At 35.8% G+C, this 23,647-nt stretch overlaps 1 protein-coding gene and 2 long non-coding RNA genes across 8 annotated transcripts; 1 reads left to right on the forward strand and 2 right to left on the reverse strand.

Annotated features, from left to right (window-relative positions):
* Window positions 1–10,917: 10,917 nt before the first annotated feature.
* Window positions 10,918–18,079, reverse strand: LOC129922855 (uncharacterized). 6 transcript variants are annotated; one of them, XR_008774804.1, is made up of 3 exons: window positions 17,567–18,079; window positions 16,649–17,469; window positions 10,918–11,138 (listed from the first exon to the last, which is right to left on the reverse strand). XR_008774804.1 is itself a non-coding variant. In XM_056010643.1 (2 exons), exons 1-2 carry the CDS (start codon window positions 14,919–14,921, stop codon window positions 11,131–11,133), a joined length of 2,703 nt encoding a protein of 900 aa, XP_055866618.1. In that variant the 5' UTR covers window positions 14,922–14,932; the 3' UTR covers window positions 10,918–11,130. The 6 variants fall into 6 exon arrangements, 3 of the variants coding, with proteins under 3 accessions (XP_055866618.1, XP_055866617.1, XP_055866619.1); XR_008774802.1 differs by lacking the exon at window positions 17,567–18,079 and having other exon boundaries at window positions 16,649–17,560; XM_056010643.1 differs by lacking the exons at window positions 16,649–17,469; window positions 17,567–18,079 and adding an exon at window positions 12,227–14,932.
* An 8-nt stretch (window positions 18,080–18,087) lies between these two features.
* LOC129922856 (uncharacterized) lies at window positions 18,088–19,629 on the forward strand. The gene is made up of 3 exons (XR_008774805.1): window positions 18,088–18,301; window positions 18,531–18,640; window positions 19,489–19,629. It is a non-coding gene; the product is annotated as an uncharacterized LOC129922856 (long non-coding RNA).
* A 639-nt stretch (window positions 19,630–20,268) lies between these two features.
* On the reverse strand, window positions 20,269–22,687 carry LOC129922857 (uncharacterized). Its single transcript, XR_008774806.1, has 3 exons — window positions 22,162–22,687; window positions 20,737–20,804; window positions 20,269–20,406 (listed from the first exon to the last, which is right to left on the reverse strand). It is a non-coding gene; the product is annotated as an uncharacterized LOC129922857 (long non-coding RNA).
* Between the last annotated feature and the right edge of the window lie 960 nt (window positions 22,688–23,647).

Below are 23,647 nucleotides of genomic sequence, written 5' to 3' on the forward strand. Positions count from 1 at the left end.
TATGTGGGAAGACCGTATGTGGGAAGACCGTATGTGGGAAGACCGTATGTGGGAAGACCGTATGCCAAAAGCATTTTTTTTTTTATGAGAACTGAAAGGTGGTTGGCGTAAAAGAGATGCCCCGGAAAACGCTTTAAGACCAGCCAGGCGTCCGCTTGCTTTAACTGACATAGATGATAGAAAGATGATTGAAGAGAGCACCTGAGAGAAGGCGGCTTCCGAACGAGACAGCTGGAGATTTGAAAAGAGAGCACCTGAGAGCAGGCGGCTTCCGAACGAGACAGCTGGAGATTTGAAAAGAGAGCACCTGAGGGAAGGCGGCTTCCGAACGAGACAGCTGGAGATTTGAAAATAGAACTGAAATCAACAACGGGCAGAAACGGTGATGTCTGCGCTGGATGTGGCAAAATATTTAGATCATAGCTAGGACTTCCTAGCCACGTGACATGCTGTACTCCACCTTCATTTCTGACTCAAGACAAGCATCATTATTTGAGATTATTTATAGCAGTGGTTCTCAAACTGTGGTACCTGGACCCCCTTGGATTCCGCCAAAAGACCGAGGGGGTCCACAGACAGCTGAAAATTGTAAACAATTAAGATAACTTCTTTGCTAAAAGCAATTGATCTAATCGTATAATTGGAATAATAATCAGTTCGCCCCTCACTACTGTTTGATATTTCAATTAAGTGATGTTTCATGGCGACCTAAGCCTAAGATTTGAAGACATTCTTCACTTCGGTATTTCTGATTGGGCATTGAACCCTTTTACGCGTGGACAAACATAGATCCCAATCACAGATAAATCCATACTAATACACCAGCAGATTATTGAATATCCACAAACGAGGAACTGAAACCAATGTTTTAAATTCTGACTTCAGAAACAGATTCCAATTTGGTATCCTGCACTATGGATTATTGTATACTATTGTACAGAAGTTGTTGAATGGTTTCCAAACTTCTGATTTGGTAAAAACGTGAATTCATTGCCGTCATGTATCTCCTCACAAAACAAAGAAACCGACTAGCAATGTGTGCTCGTTGAAAGTTGCGGTTGCTACATACAAACATTGAGCCGGAAATAAATCTGTATCTGTGGCATTGTACGTCTCGAGAGAAGATCTTTTCCCTTTGCAACTTCTTGTGTGACCAAAGAGGCCAATCCTTCATACACATAAATACACTCATAAAATCTCATAAACCTCATTTAAGTCATTAATATTTTAAAAATCGTATTTTAACAAAAAGTCATAATTTTAGTATACAATCCTTCAACAAAATGTGTTTTTTTTTTTTACATTTGTATTTTATATGCTATGCACTTATGTAGTCTTTTCACTTAGGAGTCCGTGGACAAACTTGGACTATCTAAAGAAGTCCCACTGGTCAAAAAGGCTTGAGAACCTGTGATTTATATAGTGTCCTGTGTACTTTTAGAATAGAAACAAGCTTGTATTAATTTCTATATCATGTTTGAACATAAACATTGGATTAAAATAGGAAGGAAAAAATTCCTAACAATAAAACAATAGAGATCACGTGACCAGTAAATGTAATTGCATTCAAGGAACCTAAAAAAAGGGGAAATAATTGGTCTGAACTCAGTTGTGGATTTCTGAAAAATAAATACATGCAAATATTTTTGTAAATGTAGAAACTATTTTTTTCAGGCTATTTAATGCAACTATAGTACGTTTGATTATTTGCAAACAGCAAACATTGTCAATAATAAGAAAAAAAAAATAATTTAATTTATATAGCGCTTTCAATACATGACCTCATTATACATATGCACGATATACATAACAGAAGAAAGGCAATATTACAACATTTATCCTTCCATTAAGGAGACTCTGGAGCTCTTAGTGAATGGAGCGGAACATATTGTTGTCTGAGCTCAATGGTGAGCGAGCTCCAAACTTTGGTCTGTGTACTGAAACGGCCCGCATTCCGTAACCCTAGAGGGCCTTGAAGAGTTGAGTTCATGGAGCGTCTGAAAAGACCCGCATTCGTAACCCTAGAGGGCCTTGAAGAGTTGAGTCCATGGAGCGCAGGAATTTCTAAAGGATGTAATGAGTTATGCTTCATTTCTCACAGCGGCGTAGCAAGCGCATATGATGCCAGGTGCTGTCCGCCGCTCCCGAAACCACGCTTGCTACGCCACTGGTTTCTTATTTCATTATTCCACGTTTCTTAGTTAGTGTGTCTGTGTGTGTGTATCTGTGCAACGTTACGAGGCCACTATGGCGTCAAGATATATCGCTGCTCCTCCTGGATGTGGCGAACCAGAGAAACCTTCGCTGCGAGTTAGAAACGCGGCCTTCTAAAAGTCTTGACATCCCGACCTCGACCCTTGCGGCACCACAGTTCTAGTTCCAGAAATACATTTGTCATTCTTAAAGTGACCTTGTGTTACCTTTTCAACCACGGACTCTCCTGTACCTGGGTTAGCTCAGACTTTGAAATCTATTCAAGGTAGATTCTTTTAGACAAGCTTTTAGTTGGCCTTCTTTTGAGGTTGTACTTAGCTTTTTTTTAGACAATAATTCGTTTTTTTTTACTCTCTGGATTATATATAAATGTGTGTAATTATAATAATGATGATAATAATATGTTATTTTGCATAACAATAACCATATAATTACAATATTTCAAAGGGTAATATCAGCAGAAGGTGTGGTGACGAGTGACCTTACTGCACTTCTCCAAAGTGCAGTAATGCTTCAGAAGGACGCGATGTTTTGGCGCAGAAGTTTTTAGCGCAGCGTTTTGGCGCGAGAAGTTCTGACGAGTCAGCCATACATAGTTCGCAATACACATGCCTGAATCAGGCAGGAAAACCAACGATTTTGCAGGGTTTATTTTAGTGATTAACATGAATGATTAGATAGACACATGGAATACGTAGGTCGTAATTAGTTTCTCTTTTGAAGTAACGTCTGTTGTGTATAAGATAAGGAGATAATATATACATAACAATTCGACATTGATCAATGTTTATCTATCACACAACCCTTACATTTTAGATTGTTAAAGATATATGATACTTGAATCACTACGCACTTAGTATAACAGGCAAACTCTTTCAGGCCGAAGAGAGGGGGGGCAAAGCATCATGTTTATTGGAGATTTTCGTGATAAACTAAGCAGTGTCAAGGACTCTAAATGCAATGTCAAAATTGCAAACTCAATAAAAATGACAAAATGATTAGCTTGAAAACTTTCGTTTCTGCAGTTATGAAAATGTGCATGAAAATTAACAAGTAACTTTTTTTAAAAAGACCTAGCTTGTCAACACTTATTTTATTTTGTACACCGGATACGCCAAAACCCTTGCTATTTATAGGTTTTCCGACATGTATGAAAATCCTATATAAGATCATCTATATTTTATAAATATGACACTTGAACTTTTAGAATAGAAGATCAACGGACGTAATAGACATGGTGCTCTTTTTTTGCGACTGGTAAATAGACAACGCTAGATTGGAAGCTAGGCTTGTGTTGTCTTTGTGCTGTTTGTTTGTTTTCTCTCTGAATTGTTCCTTATGTTTCATGTGAATGCGTGCGAGCGCTTGTGTGATTGAGCAAGCCTCTGTGTACACCTGATTTCCCGGAATCTGGGAGCCGGTGCTTTCAATTACTTCCCCTCCTGTTACCTGGGACACCTGGACGACGCGCTTCCTTCCGTTTCACGCTGTCTTCTGCAGAGACAGGATCCTGTGTAAAGGTGAAGGACGTCCTGTGCATGTTGTATTATTTACGTTGTTTTTTTTAATACAGTGAAAGCATTGTGACGTCACTTCCTGTAAATCGGCTTCACGTATACGGTATCCTTTTTTTTTTTTTTTGTCAATGAACGATAAACAATTTATACACGTTGAGGACCACCGGTTAAAATGTCTGTAGAAATAGAGATTGTTATTGTCAGAGTTGTTCAGAGTAGACAGATACACACCTATATCTAACAGAATGGTTCAAAGACAGAATATGTGGTGCAATTAAAATATAAAATTATATAGTGTGATGAATGTTTATTCTGTACTGAAGTCAACTGTAGATGATTGTTAGATTTCACTCAAGCGTTTGTGTTTCTTGTTCGGGTGTATTCAATGTAATTGAACCACAGTACATACATATAACACACATCGATTTTAACAAGTAAAAAGATGTGATCAACACTGATGAACAATGAATAATACGTTTAATCCAATAAAAGGCCACAGTCAGAGTCTCTGTCAAATAAAACACGTCTTTACCCAAGAGAATCCTATTGCTAACTGATTTTCCAGTCACTAACCCAAAATATCCCAAGCGTCACTAGTCCCGTTCAATATACGTCTCCTATGGTGCGTCTCTAACTAACTAATAATATAAACTAGGTGCCTAACAATAGCTTTGTCGTTTGCCTAAGATTGGATTAATTAGATAAGATTATCTTGTCTTATAAAATACAGATGTAAGTTCGAAAAAAAAAAGATTATTTCAGATTAGATTTTGTGCTAGATTAAAGGACAGCGGTTTCCCGAGATGGTCAAGAGCTAGACTTCTCACGTGAAAGTCATGGGTTCAAATACTCGTACAGATTTGAAGTTTAGATTAATATCCCTTAGTCAAATTAGTTCAACCTGTGAATTTGACTTCAACTAGGCCTTCGTCTTCTAAGGATTGAGATTCACTCCGCTTCTCTATTGTGTCCAGAAAACTTAATTTCTGGACGGACCTCTCTGACCAAAGTGTCACCAAAGACGTCATTAAGTTTAGTATCAGCCGGTGCTGTAAGTACGTGTTTTCTCAACACCCCCACCCGCCACCTTTCAACATTCACCTTCAAATCTATTTCTTTCGGGACCTTTCTGTCACAGGCTCGGTTGACATTGCCTGTTATATATTTACCTTGGTTCATGAAGGTGAAAGGCACGTCAAAACTCTGATTTAGAAAGAGGAAGTAAGAATGACTAAATTGATTTTTTTAGTAGAGTTAAGAGTAGTCACTTGAAGTCACTTGAGAGTACTTGAGACAGTACGGATATTTCTAATAGTTATTTTCTTTACTACGAGCTGGGTACATATGACTGAAATTTGTTATTACCCGCTGTGATGTGGACATATTTTAGTAGTGAAGTTGTGTTATAAAGGATTTGTATATTTGATACCGCTGTTATGCGGATATATTATATTTCTAAGAAAGACAAACATTTCTATTTTCATTAAAGTTATCAAACCATGTTTAAATACTAAATAAGTAAAATGGCATTACTAATGTTTCCAAACGTAAAATAAAGACATTGTTTCATATTTTGTTAAGTAGGACCATTTTAAAATGTATTGCGTTTTCGCGAGAGGCGCCAGAAGCTAGATCGATTCTTTGATCTTTTTGAAGAAGGCATTTCACAGCGTCATGGACCTCATTCACCAATCGTAAACAAACAACATTTTGCCACCAGGTTCTCTATCTCTTCTATACAAATTACGATCTAATTTTAATACACAGTGTCTGTCACGTGACAGTTTGTTTCGTTGTTTTATCAATATGATCACATGACTAGATGTTATTTGTTTACGATTGGTGAATGAGGTCCATTGTATATCTTGATGTAGCCACTAGAAGTGCAGTAAATTATTATTATTGAATAAAAGTCATATTTGTGCGCTGAAGCTCGACTCATGTCTTTGTATACTATTCATGTCTGTTACGTGTTAAGGGGACACACAAACCCAGCATTCTTCAACATTACACACAATGACCACAAACATAACGTTTACACATTTGTATGTCGGCTCAAGTTATGCCCCTTTTGTTTTAGGACCACCATCCTTGTCTTTGGTTGAATCTTCTCATCTTGTACTAAGTGTTACTAGCTGTGGGACATAGTTATCTGGTCATCCTGTGGGATACTTACAAACGGGCATCCGGTCACACAATGTCTACGTATTGAAATGGTATGGTTGAACAGGATGGTCAGATAGAAGGAGAGTCAAATTTTAAATCTGTGGCCACCTATCACTATAAAAATGTAACAGTTTTTCAACATAAACTCAAATGATAAATAGATTTAGATAAGTTTACACAATGGCATAGCTAGGAATTTGCCATTATTTGAAAGCCCGAGGGGGGTGACCTCTTTAGGGGTTCCTGCATTTTGACATTCGACATCATGACATGAGATAATGGCGTAATCTTTAATACTAGTCGACCGGCGGCGCAGCATACGCCGCTATTTTGCAGGGTCGGCTTTAGGCAACTGCAACCTATGCGACCGCAGTGGGCCCCGCACTTTCATAGGACCCGAGCTAATTCTATGTGTATAAATTATTAAATTAAACCATTTTAAAACTTATAACAGATTTCCCGCGGCCTCCTGTCGATTTACCAGGAGCTCCTTGAAATCTGAAATTGCAAAATATACGAAAAAGTCCTGGAAATATCCTGAAATTATTAAAATCTTTAGAAAACTCATACAAATCTCCTGAAACTTGTACACAAAAATTGTCGTTTTGGGGTATCATTCAATATGGAAAACGATAATCCTACGCGCGATAAAAAAAAAACGGCATTAGCCCGTATTTTTGGAATCTGGTGAAAGAAGCTTCTCGCGGCTCAAACTAATGAAGAATTACTTGAGGTCAACAATTCTCGTAGATAGATTGAAACATTTGGTAGTTCTTGCTATTGTGCGTGATCTATGTCGGAAATAGAATTTTTATGATATACTGTATGACTTCGCTACACCAAGGCTCGTAAAGTATTTTGTAAGTAGTAAAGAATAATAAAATGCAAAGACGGATGTATTTTCTAATATAAACTCTTAATTTTCACTTATAATCCGTATCCCTACCGAAACTGGGCCCCGCGAATTCCATTTCGCATTGGGCCCCACAATGGTTAGGTCCGGTCATGTATTTAGTGACGGGTGAATACAGAGTAGATTACTTGTTCTCCTCCCCCCCCCCTTTCCTTTTTTTTCGCCAAAACTATGTGGGGTAGAAATAAAAAAAAGATCTTTTCATGACTTCTTGGTCACAACGGTTAAATACGGCCCTGCCGTATTTAGAAATAAAAGAGTGATCTTTCCTTTACGTCTTGTCCAAACTGTTGAGCCATGAAGAGAATTATATATATAGATTTAATGTAAAAAAAAAAAATTCGAACACTCATTTTGGAGCCCCCCCCCCCCCCGCAAGTGGAGGGAACCCCTCAAGTGGGGGCACGGGTGGATTTTCGAAATCCCCTCCTCCCCACCATAGCTACGCCACTGAGTTTTCGCCATTTTTTGCTTAAAAAACAAGTAAAATATTTTTTAAAAAATGTTTTCAACCAAAATTTCTCCTTTATGACGATGATTATTTCTTAAGAGCAAATGTTTTACTCTATATAACTCATGAATAATGGAAACCAAATTCGAACATTTTCTACCCTGCCACAATTCCCCCTCCCCACGATCATGGTTAAGCTTACTCACTCAGAGTATATAAAATTCTAATGATAGTTCTATTGATCTAGACCAGTGGTTCCCAAACTTTTTTGTCTTGTAGACTCCTTGCTATGTTTTCTGGTTCTCGGTAGACCGACCCCCTGTTTAAATTATATTGCATTTTTGCAAATTCATCAACTCCATTTTTTCTGTAAAGTAATTTGTAACTGTAGTGAGTCAAAGAGTGAAAAAGTAACATAAAGCTACATTGTATGTTAGAGGGATCTTTTTTTTAAAATTGATAATTGATAAAATTCAAATTTACGCCAATAATTAATATGTATTACTGAAATCACCAACACCTTGAAAATGGGATGTGAAAATATAAGTCACTAATTAAATAAAATCAATTATCGTAGACCCCCATGGACATCTGATAGGCCCCTAATTTATTTTTGTCACTTTCGTAGACCCCTTGGAAGTCTTCGTAGACCCCTGGGGGTCTTTATAATACACTTTGGGAATCACTCATCTAGACAGCGTGAGAGCTGAGGACTTTTCACTTCATGCGAACACATTTTGTTGCCACTAGAAGTATCAATAATCGCCAACAGTTTGGGACATTTTTCATACTAAATGTCACTCCCAGTCAGTCCCAGTAATCGCCCTTTTTTAACATTTTGAATTTTTCTCTTCTTACAAACTACAGACGTTCATTGAAAAGAGAAGAGTATAACGCCCCACGCGCATCCATTTGTTAATCTAGTCGTGTGAATGTTAAATAAAATACAGACTTAAACTCTCAAGTTGTTGGTTTTCCTGGTTCATTGATGCAAGTTCCATGCGTTCATAGCACTAAGGAAGAAGGAGCACTTGTACGAATTCGGTCCTAGCATTTGGAATAAGAAATATGCCTTTCACTGAGTATTTTAATAGGTGTTTTTTTTACAAAGTTTATATCAACTCACTCTGTCTGGTCAAAGGTTTGTACACGTAATTTCTCCCACACCCTATCTCGGATCAAGATGAAATTTAGCATAATTATTTCTTTTACCTGACAACACAAATCAATGGGAAAAAAAATAACCAATTAGTTAAGTAACTATTGGTAATAAATTACTTTGGTTGGTATCTGAAACAAGGGAAAGAAATAGTACTTGACTGAAGTGTTGATATGAATTAGTCCCCTGCCGTCTCAGGCTTAGTGAACACAAACATGAAATAGAAACAATACATGACTATAATAACTATACAATCATCCGTGTTCATAGACTCTTCGTTAGCAGAGTGGACACTGCGTTGGCTTGAGTAGCCTAAGAAGGCTTTAGCCCACATGTTCGAATTCAGGTCGTTCCCTTTTTTATTATTTTTATAAATTTTTTATTGTTAGTTTACAGCTATTACAAATTTAATTGCATGACTGATCCAAACTAACCGATACAAGTACGCTTAACAAAGCTTTTTTTTTTATATATAAAAAAAAGTATTTTTAATGTTTTTCTTTTTTTTTGTGATTACTTACTTTACTTTTGTCTTTTATCCTGAAGTGTCCCTAAATTTAGTGATTTTACTTCTGGTACTCTAGTCAAATGTAAATATTCGTTTGCTACAAATCTCCGGCTCTATTTTATTCAGCATCGTTCCAACTCTAACCATAGACTATATATTACATGGACTGCCAACACTAAGGAAACTAAGCATAAGTTCCTTTCACCGAGGCGTCCTTGGTTGCGTGGTAAATTGACTTCCGGTAGAATTTGTTACTATATAAAGAAACTATTCCCGAAGATTTTTACCATCAATTTTACAGCAAATCATAAATGGAAACTTAATTGTCATATACGATGTTACAGAGGTAAGTGTGCACAAATCAATTTGTGACTTAGATCTATGACTATAAAGCTTTGTAACTGATTTTCTTAGCCAATATAGACTAATTAGCCAAGCCTATATTTCGTGTATTCTTGTTTACGACATTAATTGTCTGCTAATTGGTGCTGCCAGTTTGGATTATTTGTTTTTCTTTTTTTTTTCATCACATTTGATAATTATTATCATTATTTTTACAACGTATATTTTAAATGTGATAAGCGATTTACTGAAAGAGTCAATACATTTCTGAGAGTGTCATTTATTAATTTTGTATATAATGGGTGATACAGGCCTAAGTTAAGTCTGTGAATGAGTCAGTCTAAATAAATTAACAATATAGTGAGTCAATAATTTTAAGCCTACAATCTTACATCTTTACCAACTTTTGTTCAGATCTACAAATATTTTTTTTTATTCAATTTGATTTTAATTTCAAGATAATGTGCATTTTTATCTATAGTAATGGAAAATCAACCATAAAAAAAAAAAAATCAACGATGTATGTATGACTAACTGAAAAATCTGCATAAAAATTTCGGCCTTCAAGTTTTTAGTGTTGTTTTTTTTAACTAACTAGAATCCCAAATAACATCCAATTCTTCTAAAAGCTATAAAAAGATCTGATATTGTTTCGAATATATTCGCCCAATAAAATTTTAGAATCATTTAGGCTCTACTTCACTAGAAAGTGATTGTACACATAAACATGTAGACTTTCACCCTGATGTAGTGACCTATGGCTATAAACTTTATCTACAAATACGAACTTACACACAACACACTACTACACTACTATATATATATATATATACATACATTTATATATATATATATATATATATATATATAATAGAACACTAAACACTATTTATGTAAATGCCCATTTTTAAGTTTGTAAAATAATAATTTGTTTTTATAAAAAATCTGGCTATGCCTATAGTACTTTAAACAAAATTATGACTAAAAATATTATGAACGTCGAGTCTCTAGATTCATCATCTTTGTGTGTCTGATAAACCCAGAGAATGAAGATATAGAATCTATATAGGCCCCCTATTATATAGAATCTAGCTTTAGTTGACTCTAGACTAGATCTAGGATAATTTCAAGTCTAGATGTTCAGCTTCATCTTACCTTGATCATGATGATTAATTTTAATCTGACTTCCTGACTTGTTAACTTAAACTTCGTCTTACTTAGCCCTTAGCCTTAGGCGCCTTAGCCTTAGCTTCTTCATATGTGAATCATGAATGGAAGTGCTTGGCTCACAGTGTCACAGATCGTTCTTTAAACTATTTGAAGATCTACTTTATCTTTACTAACGACTCTAATCTATATCTAGTTTATGCCTATATTTTATATGATAATAATAGACATAGACTCTTATAATAAAGACGAAGTTATAAGATCTAGAATCTGTATCTAGATCTATTCCCATTTGTGATTTATACACTACAGATTTAATGTTTCTGATGAGCAATACTACTATCTACAGCCATGCCCATTAACATAGGCCCTACTCATGTACTAGATGTCAGGGTTATGTTAAGGCCTTAGCTCGTTTGCCCGGGCCCCTGACATTTAACCAGGCACCTTCGTGCTTACAATAAATAAATAACTCACTGGTAACAATGTAAATATTTAATGATATAAATATAAGTATGATGACAAACTAATGGAGTAATGACATTGAAGTTGGAACATTTTAATACTGTGAATTTATTAATTAAATAATAATTCTACCCCTTGCTGTCCCACAACGTACACATTAATGTTCGAAAACACAACACACTCTGACACTGCTGTCTTTAGTCACCAGCGTAGACTTCCAATCCCAAGCTAACTCCCTGTAAAGACAAAGTAAAGACAAACTAGAAAGGTCTAGTAGACTATCACTATGGCATCAAAACAACTGCGAAACGCAGTAATGCCTTAGATACTCACCCTAAACAGGGGAACACAGAAGAATCTCAACAAACGTTACACCAGCAGAACAAAAACACTCCATTAATTACAAGCAAGGCAACAAAAAGAAAGTGCGTTCAAAAATAGTGCACTTATTACACATTGGTGCTAGAATGACATAATCTACGCACCGACATTCCCCCTCTCCCCCCAAACTGGTTCTTACAAAGTATGGACCAGTTTCCGTACCTCAAACTGAAAGAAAAGTAAGAAGATATCATTGCAGCTACAAGGTAAGCACATCCATCTAGGAAAATTCATCCGCATTAACATCACTCTTCCAAACATAACAACTTAGAAGAAAAATTACCAATGACACTTTTTACCAAAGTATCCACATTACACTATGAACCATTCACAAAATCACAATCTACCAACCAATCAAATTTAAAATGCATAATCAGCAAATTAATTTCAATAATACTAAATGCAACATAATATCATCTAACATAAAGTGCAAACATTTTCAAACAACAATGTATACATTGGAACATTAAAATGCATAAGACATGTATTAAAACAATACATAAGTATGTAGCTCATGTAGCTGCGTATTTGAAAGTCTATAGTAATCTTGAACACAGATCAGCAAGCAGATTGTCCTCCCCTTTGACATGAACAACATCAAAGGAATAATCCTGCAACATCAGCGCCCATCTTGTAATACGTGCATTGGTAAAGTTAGTGCTTCTAAGGTAAGATAAAGCCTTGTGGTCAGTCTGGAGATGAAATTTTTTTCCGGCCAGATACCTGTCCAATTTTTTTATTGCATATACAATGGCCAATCCTTCCCGTTCAATGATAGAATACTTCTGCTCCCGAGGCAACAACTTACGGCTCACAAATTTTATAGGATGCAACATACCATTCACACACTGGCTAAGAATGCCAGAGATCCCTTTGTCTGAGGCATCAGTCTGGAGATAGAACGGTATAGAAAAATCAGGCAAACGAAGAATAGGATACTTACATAGACAGGCCTGTACTCTCTTCAATGCCTCCGCACACTCACAGCTCCAGTCGACTCTCATGGATTTTCCACGACGTAATAATTCCGTAAAAGGAAAAACTAAATCCGCGTGTTTTGGTATAAACCTACTGTAGTAGTTAATTAACCCAATCAAACCACGAAGTTCCTTTTTTGTACTTGGAGTCTTAAATTCCAAAATCTTTTTCACATTACTATGATCAGGTTTGACAACTCCCTGTCCGACACTATGACCTAGAAATTTTACATTAGTAAAGCCCACATCCAATTTGGCGGGTTTTAATGTAAATCCATTCTTTCTTAAAGCACTAAATACATTACGAACACTTTCAATGTGTCTGTCCCAGTCCTCACTGAAAATACAAATGTCATCGAAATAAAACAATACATTTTCTAAACCTCTTAACATGCGCTTAACAATCTTGTTAAAGTGATTAGGAGCACCGCTTAATCCAAAGGGTAAATAATGGAACATATAATGTTCTCCCAAAACTCTAAATGCTGTAAATGGTTTGCTTGTTTCACAAATTGGAATTTGCCAGTAACCCTTAGTCAGATCCAGTAACGTAAAGTACTTAGCTTTATATAGCATGTTGAACAAATCTTCTTGTTCGGGAATTACCTCAGCGGGTATTTCAGTAACATTATTTAATTTTCTAAAATCAATACAAGGTCGCAAAGTTCCGTCTTTCTTTTTTATTATAACAACGGGCGCTGCATAGGGGGAGTCTGTTGGCCCTATAATTCCCAAATCCAACATGCTGTCAATCTCTTGCTTAACTTTATCTCTTAAGTGGATAGGTACCGCATATGGTTTTAAAGTCACAGGTTTCGTATCAACCAATTTAATTTTAAACTCTTCGACCTTGGCTCTACCAGGAATATCAGATATTATGTCTTTAAATTCACTCAAAATGTCATCAACTTGCTTCTTTTGTATAGCATTCAAATCGGGATTAATTTTGACCTGCGTCAACACATTCCCGCCACTCATCTCTTCCGACCTAATCTCTAGCGTTGGGATGTTAGCCATTACATCTTCATTCTCCCCATCCTGCTCATCAACTTCTTCTTCCCCCACAACTGATACCATGTTAGCTGATAAAAGTTCATTTGTATCCTCAGTTTCAACGTTTGAATTGCTTACTTCCCTTACCCTACAGTGATATTTCATGAGTCGGTTTATGTGATACACCTTTATCTTATTTTCTTTCTCAACCACGTAATTGAATTTTGATATTTTATTCACAACCTTATACGGGCCTTGCCAAAACACGGACAGCTTATTGTCTCTGTGTGGCTTGAGGACTAAAACACAGTCACCCTCATTAATGTCTCGTCTAGACGAATATTTGTCATATTGCATCTTGTACTTCTTTTTGTTTGCATCGCTGTTAGATTTAGCAATAGAAGTCACCTCTGATAATCTTTGTTTTAAGTCCACTAAATAAGTGAACACATTCTTATATTCAGTTTCTTCTTCAGCATTTACAAATACTTGCTTCAAAATAGCCAGTGGGCCTCTCATTTGTCTCCCATAGACAAGCTCAAATGGCGACAACCCCATTGTCTCATTAGGTACCTCTCGGTAGGCGAACAATGCTGCACTAACTTTCCGGTCCCAATCATGAGGGCTATCCTGACATACTTTCCTTAAAAAGGATTTTAAAGTAGAATTGAGCCTTTCTATCATACCATTAGAGCTGGGGTGGTATATAGTGGAGTGCACGGGTTTAACTGAGAAAAATTCGCACACCTGTTTGTACAATTCGGAGGTAAACTGGGGGCCTTGATCACTTAATATTTCTATAGGTAGCCCTATTCTACAAAAAATATTAGTTAGTGCCTCAATAACTGTTTCTGTATTTATATTCCTCAGAGGTATCGCTTCTGGCCATCTGGTAGCGACATCTACCACTGTCAAAATATACCTATTCTTATTGTCAGTTATCTCCAATGGCCCAATAATATCTGTAGCAACTTTGTAAAATGGAGTGGTAACAACATTCATTTGGCCTAGCTCCACTCTGTCACAACGACGCGGCACTCTAGCTTTCTGACAAATATCACACGACCTCACAAACTCTTTTATGTCTCTATCTAAACCTTGCCAGAAAAAATATTTGTAGATTTTACTTTTAGTCTTTCTTAATGACAAATGCCCTGCTAACATACTCTCATGAGCAGTTTTCAACACAATTTCTCTCTTAGCTGAGGGTACAACTAACTGTCTTTCTTCCTCACCAAACTCTCCCCTAAACACTCTGTACAATAGTCTATCAAACACTTTATATTCCACACTTCCATTCTTTTTATTATCTACACAATTATCCACATGTCGCTCCCATAGATCTTTCAAAGACGGATCACTCAACTGTTCACATAAAAAATCATCACTCGTACCTAAAACATCACGACAATCTTCCAATATTCCACACTCATTTACAGGGCCACTATCATTCTCTCTATCTTTCGCTGACCTAGTTACTGCTGCGCAATCAAACTCCTGACTCACATTAATATCAACATTCCCAAGAATCAAATCTGCAACAGGGTCTTTAAAACAAGCAACCACATATTTCCCAACAATGTAATCCGACTCAATACTTACACACGCCAATGGGTAATCCCTGACTGTCCCATCGACAAGCTTTAATTTGTAAGTACCAGGAATCATGTCTTTCTCACCAACTAATGAACTTCTAATTCCTATAACACTTGAACCAGAATCTTTCAAAACAGACACACTTATCCCATTTACTCTTCCCTTTTCAAACTTCAGCTTACCCACAGACTTATCACGTAATGACTTATCAACATATGAAAAAGTTTCTCTCTTACATGGGGAAAAATACTCATCTCCTTTCCCTAAAGTACAATTTCCACAATTTTGAACATTACGAGGACTACTCAGTCACCTATTCCTTACTGGTGGACCTTGATGTCTATTTGTGAAACTGGTTCTATTTTGGTACACCCCATTGCCCCCAGTTCTACTGCTCCTGTAATTAGGTGTAACATAACTTTGTCTCACAAAACTGTTACCTCGGATTCTACGACCACTACCATCAAACTGTCTCTGATAACGCCCTGTTGAAACATTTCTACTGGGTCCTTGCTGATTAGAAAACGTCGCAGATGATGTCCTAGGTCTATCATCAACATCAGGAACAGAATTAATCATGGACGAACGCTGAGGACATTCTGCCGATTTGTGGCCACTCCTATTACAATTAAAGCAAATAACCACGTTTCTTTCAGCAACTGGATTTGTATTCATCCCAGGCTCATCACACGCTGCCGCAACATACACACTGTCTTCCTTCGCAAGCGACACACCCCCACTAGCGACCTTAAACCCTTCAATAACATCAATCATATCATCAACTGTGCCTTTCTTACTTATTATCAGTTGCTTGTACACATCTCCTGACACATTCTCAAGTATCCTATCTTTTACCAGCAACTCTTTCACTTCTTCCACAGTCTTGCCTACTTCAGCCATTTTCAACCAATTGTCCAACGCGTTTCGCAGATCGGTGACAAAACCCCTAAAATCGTTCTGTCGTGGTTTCACCCGGTGAAACCTCTTGCGGCAGGTTTCCGCGTTTATATCCGCATGTCGCAGTAATACAGCCCTCACTTCCTCATAATTTTCATTCAAAAACAGACTGTCCCGCAGCATACAGTTTCTTAGAAAGGTAGTTAGTTTATAGGACAAGAGCAATGACCATTCCTTTCTATCGATCTTGCATCTTGTTGCGACGGCCTCAAAGTGTGTTAAATATGCCATCAGGTCATCGTCTTCCTTCATTCCCTGGAAGCTCTTGTCAAGTTTATCTAAAACATTTCTAGGCCGCACCTCTGCCTGTGTTGCCGTCCCAGCCGCTGTTGCTGACTTTTCCTTCATTCTTTCTAGTTCCATCTCCTCTTTCCTCTTGAGTTCCTCCCTGGCATCTCTTTCTTTCCACCTCTCGTGTTCCTCACGCTTGGCCTTCTCCTCACGTTCAAATCTGGCCTTCTCCTCTGCCTTCGCCTCAGCTTTCAATCTTTCCTCACGTTCAAATCTGGCCTTCTCCTCTGCCTTCGCCTCTGCTTTCAATCTTTCCTCTCTCTCAAATCTAGCCTTTTCTCGTTCAAACTCCTCTTTCTTAGCTTTTTCATAGTCTTCTTTCTGCTCAGCCACATACCTCTCCAACCTTTCACCTTCGTACCCCAGAGAACGACCATCACTTATAAACTGGGCAGTAATTGTCAACCTAGTTTCCATGGTAAATACAATGTACACTACTTGGCTGTATTATATTTAAATTATATACAATATGGGAACCAAAAAAATTCTACTAATTGTACAAGAGATCAACTAAAGCCTAGAGTCTGCGGTTAAATGGCAAAGAAAGAAACCTATCTGTGCAGTATCCCACGTCGGAGGAAAGTGCCTCACTCAGGCCACAGCGTCGAAATATAGTTGCCACAGGACAATCCAACACAATACTAGTAGCCTCAGACTTCAGTAGTTACCAACAGCCACTTTACACTCACGTTCGCTTGTTGCCGGGAGCGAGAAGACACTCGTTCGAAGGTGAAGCACAATATAGAAAACAAGAAAATACAAATGCGTTTCAATCTTGCAATACAATAGTTATATAGTATATAGTACAGTATAGTTATAGTGTTATATCACTTATATCACAAAGAATGTATTTATTGTATTTATCTGCTACTTTCGATATACATCGTTGCCAATGGTACACAATTCAATATTAGTACAGTAGATTGTGATGCAATACTATGTAAACAATTATTAGATTGTAGACACTGCTGCTACATAATCAAGTAACTAAAACTTATATAATGATTGAAATTATAGTTCTGTGACTGGTAGTCACAGCCGGACTCGAGCCCCCAACTGTCAGGGTTATGTTAAGGCCTTAGCTCGTTTGCCCGGGCCCCTGACATTTAACCAGGCACCTTCGTGCTTACAATAAATAAATAACTCACTGGTAACAATGTAAATATTTAATGATATAAATATAAGTATGATGACAAACTAATGGAGTAATGACATTGAAGTTGGAACATTTTAATACTGTGAATTTATTAATTAAATAATAATTCTACCCCTTGCTGTCCCACAACGTACACATTAATGTTCGAAAACACAACACACTCTGACACTGCTGTCTTTAGTCACCAGCGTAGACTTCCAATCCCAAGCTAACTCCCTGTAAAGACAAAGTAAAGACAAACTAGAAAGGTCTAGTAGACTATCACTATGGCATCAAAACAACTGCGAAACGCAGTAATGCCTTAGATACTCACCCTAAACAGGGGAACACAGAAGAATCTCAACAAACGTTACACCAGCAGAACAAAAACACTCCATTAATTACAAGCAAGGCAACAAAAAGAAAGTGCGTTCAAAAATAGTGCACTTATTACACATTGGTGCTAGAATGACATAATCTACGCACCGACACTAGATCTAGCTCTTTTGATCACAACTCATATCTTGCCTAGATATAAACAACTGTACTAGATTGGACTAGACATTCTAATCGGTTCTATTTTCGTTTTTCATTATTCTCACATATTCTAGTAGGCAATAGGTACCAAATTGTGCTATTTATTCACTGTAGATCTAGATCTTAACTTTTCTCTTAACTACCAAAGAAGTACACAAAGGATGTTGAAAGGTACCCAAAGGGCTCTTATTGCTACCATTCAATGTGTGGAATCAAGTATTTACCCACATACTGTCACAATATGCTCTTATTGTTTTCAAAGGAGTTTTCACACAGTGCCAGAAGCTGTATAAATACATTTAACAGTAAGTTTTTAAGTAATTAATCATTTATTTTTAAACGTTATGTAAGTCTATTTTAATTGTAAGAATCCATGTGCTATTTTATTTAAAGCTAACTTATAGGTGAATATTTACACAATATTGTTGTTATGTTGTAAATAAAACATATTATATTCCCTCCAGCCTGTGCAGGGTATTTCTAAAGTGATAATTTTCTCATGCAGGCCAATACCACTCTTTTGTTATCTAAGGTGTTTTCCTTCAAATTAAATATATTATGCAACAATTCTCAATTAGAAATACAGATTAACCAGTTATCTTGGTGGAAAAGGATGTCAGATGAGTTGAGAAAATGCTTAAAGAAAGTCTTTACATAATTCTTTGAACTAAGTCACTATAAATATTTTGGAGATTTTTAAAATTTAATTAGAATTTTATTATTGCTCACATTAAAAGCAATTGTTCTTTTCTTTTCCGCAGATGTATATTTCAAGAAGAAATGATGCTTTCTTATTTCTAAGAGTTTATCAATAGGATGAATGCCACAAAACTCACTTGTTATGACAGAAACTCTTCCTACGAAACTTCCAGTAAGTAAAAAAAAAAGTAAAGTTTCCCTTTCAGACCTTGTGATCGATAGGGCAGATGATGTAAAGATCATCTGTTTCTGACCATTCTGTTGCCTACGGTTAACGAGGGTGTCATGTGGCCAGCACAGTGACCAACCGCCATTACTTTCCCCAACTAATGTCAGGTACCCATTAGAGCTGAGTGGACTCAGACTCAAATTAAAAATTCCAGTCTACACCAGGATTTGAACCCCGGTCCCCGGTTCGGAAGCCAAGCGCTTTACCGCTAAGCCACCAGGCCTCCTTTCAGTAAGTAGGGCAGCTTAAAATTTAATACTTTTATCTTAGTGCAAAAAGAATAAAAGCTGTCTTCAAATTCTCCCTTTAAATTTGCAAAGATATGTTTATAATTTAATGTATGCAGTAAAAAATTATGTTTCAAACACTCAGTACAATATTCAATGACTCTCTTTATTTGGGTTACCTCAGCATGCTTGTGCAGAAAATTTCCTGAATTTTTTAAAAAATCTGTTCCCTTCACTTTCAAGTGCATTTAATCATTCATTAAATTTTCATAATATTACTGAATATAATGTCAAAGATTAAATATTGTTATTATTATACTATTCCTTTTTTTTGTAATATTTTAGTTTCATAATATGTTCCCATAGCATTTTTTGTGTAAAACCTCTAATATACTTTACTATACTCCTAATATACTTTTTAAGGAACTGTTTTGTTAGATGTTTTCAGAATTGATTTTATCCGTAAAGGACTTGAACATATGGAAGTTTGGTACTATATGAAACTAAGATTGAATTGGTGACTTGTTATGAATTTAATGTATGTTGTTTCTATTCCATCAACAGTACTAGAATTTGTCCAGTGCCTGTGATCCTCTGAGTTGAAGGAGAATGTGCTCCATAATACCTACTAGGAGCTTGCTGATAGCTGGAAGTTCATGAATACTATGTTGTCCTTGATTTGATGATTCTGAAAACTACCATTTCTGAAGACTTGAGCATTATTTCTATAATTTAAAAAAATCTTTTCAGGAAATATTGTGTTTATAATATTAAGAAAGGGAAGATAATATTGTTCTTACTAATATTATTGACTTATTAAAATAGAAAGCACATCATTACCAATATTCACTTGTCAATAAATGTTAGCATTATTCAATTTTTAGTTACATGTTCAAACTATTAAATTTTATTATTTAAATTATAGCAACTTTCTCTTTCAGTCCAGCTTAAGATACATTCCTGTAAAAAGTCTATAATAATAAGTTAATGTCGATGTAGTATTGTTCAGACATTTACAAGTTTAATCATCTATACTTCACAAAAAAAAAGTGTTTGAATGGTTTTCATTTGTTTGTACATCAAATATGTATTAATATAATTATCATTTTTAGATGAAACATTAAATACTGAAGATGACCATCTCAATTTCTGATGTAGGCCTATTCTCATTTCATGAAATAAACAAAATATTATCTGAAATTTCATCCCTTCATGGTAACTGTAACTGGCTTCATAAAAAAAATGGAGTGATGACTGGGTTGACTATACATTTTTGTATAAATAATGCATCAATGAATGTAGCTTATACTGTTCTTTTCCTCATCTTGAAATGTGTGGACTGATAATTAGCTGTTGCATGATACTCTAAATGACAAATATCTTCTACTCATTACAATAGCATATTTCCATGCTGTTTGGCTAAGTGGAAGCAGATAAAATTTGTTCCTCTATTAGCTGGAAAATCTCGAAATTCATGAGCAGCTGAGAAAAAAAGAAAAGAAATTCAAACTAGTTTAGACATGTTATAAATATATATATTTGCTAATTAAAAAATGTAAGACTACTTTATGTTACAACAATGGACAGCATCTTTAAAGTTGATTTCAATGCAATCACAAGAAATAATTTTTTCTCTACAATTAGGCCTGCTTTAATGATTTTTTTTTATGTAAATAAATTTTATGCATAGGATTAAATATAACATGTACTTAAGGAGATTTTTTACCTATTATTTCACAATTACAAGTAATTTAAAGTGATACATGTATTGATAACAGAATGTTATTGGAGAAAGTAAAAAAAAAATCTCACTTGTAGTAGATCCCTTTCAATTTGAAAGTTAGTGACAATCAGATCAGGTTTTTGGAAGTAGTATGCTCCTTAAGTAAAAAAAAACAAAAACAACGAAAAATGCATTATAAAAAGTTTTCGCTTTAAATAAAATTTCTCTTGGGTGACTTGAGTAGAAAGTAATAGAAATATGAACTTCATTTAGCAATATGCTCACACTAAGCAGAAGTGGTTTTTACTAGTGAAAATTGTCTGTCCAAATAAGCTATTGAAACTACTGTTAGCTTCACATGATATGAACTGATAAGTTTGACAGTTCTTCATCAAAGACTTTTAGGTACCGGTATTATCTATCAAGAGCAGGGTAAAACAAGGATGGGTTTTGGCCATCAACACTATTCGGAATTGTTTCGTCTGTACTCTCATAGCGCCTTGGAAGATGGAGTAGGCCCTATATATCTACAGTAGATCGGATGGAAGGCTTCTTAAACTGGCTTGGCCAAAACGAGGAAACTACATAACCTGATTAGGGAACTGATGTTTGACGACGATGCTGCTCTCACTACCTTTCGCAGTAATTATTACAAAGGCTAGTCAATACTTCGACAGCTGCAGATCAATAGTTCAGTCTTACAATAACTCTCACCAAGACAGAAAAAGGGCATAAAAAGTCAACATCATCAAACTCCATTTGAGTGAGGGCTTGAGAGGCTCAAATCTTCTCTTGCAAAAGCCCTGGACAGAAACCCTGCTGTATTGCGTAGTGCATACATGTCACCATACAGATTGAGAATTTTTTGTTCTGACCTGTTGAGACGGAGATCAGCAAGTCTGGGGCAGTCAAACAGAAAATGAGGCACGGGGGCACCAGGATTCGAAATTTGGCCATAGCCGTGAGAAACATGAGGCAACAGGACAGTGGCCTGTCCTGCACCGTGTTATAATAACTTGCCATAAAACATCACAGAATGTACTTTTTCTATTTTATCAACGACAGCATCTAAATGCCAAACATACTTTTCTTACATTTTTCAACTCGGAGAAAACTTTACATCTAGATTTATTACTTTTACTTTAGGCCTACACATAATATAGGACTTTTTTACAACTTATAAACGAAAGGTCATGTTAGCCTATTATAGTAAGAGCATATAGATCTAAATTTACCGGGTTATCCTTCTGAATAAGTTTTACTATTTGGTTTATATATATATATATATATATATATATATATATATATATATATATATATATATATATATATATATATATATATATATATATATATAGGCTATGCTCTCACAAGAACCTCAATTCAATCAATGTCGTAAACAAGAAAATACACGAAATACAGGCTTGGCTAATTAGTCTATATTGGCTAAGAAAATCAGCTATAAAGCTTTACAGTTATAGATCTAAGTCAGAAATTGATTTGTGCACACTTACCTCTGTAACATCTTCTTTAACAATTCAGTTTCCATTCATGATTTGCTGTAAAAGTGGTGGTAAAAATCTTCGGGAATGGTTTCTTTATACGTAAAAAAAAATCTACCGGAAGTCAATTTACCACGCTACTAAGGACGCCTCCGTGAACGGGACTTGTTTATTGAAAAATATAGGCTTAGTGCGTAGAGTTGGCAGTCCATGTAATATATAGTCTATGCTCTAACTAACGCCCAGGCCTCCATCTTGTTCGTCTGCACTACCAAAATAAACCACAATCGTCTGCTACAAAAGAAGGCGGGAAAAAACAATTTTGAGTCTACGGTGGTTAAAAACTTGCACAGAAATGATTACATTTAGTCTGTACAAGGGAGACAACATAAAGCCTGTTATTTATGGAAGTCCCACCAATGTATGAGAATCTCCAACACTGACCCTAACAAAATGAATGCATTTTGAAATCTTTAACATTTAGATAATGGAGAAATGTACTCAGTATCCATAGAATTAAATGTCTTTATGTTAATACTATAAGTAGATCTATAAATCTATGAATGAATGAACTAAATTATTTAATGTCCAGTTTGATTACAAATATATATATATATATATATATATATATATATATATATATATATATATATATATATATATATATATATATATATATATCGGAAACTATTACAAGTCACAATTGAAATATTTAGTACTTTATACAATTATATATCTATAGCTCCTCCGTGGTGATCCACGACTGTAGCGTTTATATTTCCTGTGAACACGAAGATGACTGTCAAGTCCAGTCATCGATTTAAAAAAGCTGTATACGTGTGTGCATAGATAGGTTTGGTCAGCTGCAGATAGACTTGACTTCGACACTCACGGCTTCAGGCCACGAGGAGTACATAAGTAGAATATATATATATGGGGATGGCCACATGACACCCTCATTAACCGACCGTAGGTCCAGTAGCAGGTGGCCCCTATATATATGTATATGTATATATGTATTGCTCCTCCTTCATGATCGAAGATGAGAACATTTCTCTTTTCCTATAAACACGAAGATGGGAACATTTCTCTTTTCCTATAAACACGAAGATGGGAACATTTCTCTTTTCCTATAAACACGAAGATGAGAACATTTCTCTTTTCCTATAAACACGAAGATGAGAACATTTCTCTTTTCCTATAAACACGAAGATGGGAACATTTCTCTTTTCCTATAAACACGAAGATGAGAACATTTCTCTTTTCCTATAAACACGAAGATGAGAACATTTCTCTTTTCCTATAAACACGAAGATGAGAACATTTCTCTTTTCCTATAAACACGAAAATGGGAACATTTCTCTTTTCCTATAAACACGAAGATGGGAACATTTCTCTTTTCCTATAAACACGAAAATGGGAACATTTCTCTTTTCCTATAAACACGAAGATGACTATAAAGTCCAGTCCTCGCTTTAACAAAGCTGCATACTTTTGT

The sequence above is a fragment of the Biomphalaria glabrata genome, chromosome 14 (assembly GCF_947242115.1).
Source record: "Biomphalaria glabrata chromosome 14, xgBioGlab47.1, whole genome shotgun sequence".
NCBI classification, from domain to species: Eukaryota; Metazoa; Mollusca; class Gastropoda; family Planorbidae; genus Biomphalaria; species Biomphalaria glabrata.

Bases quoted from the DNA above. Each gene is read 5' to 3' on its own strand.
- LOC129922855 (XM_056010642.1), bottom strand. From the start codon at position 14,921: ATGATTCCTGGTACTTACAAATTAAAGCTTGTCGATGGGACAGTCAGG.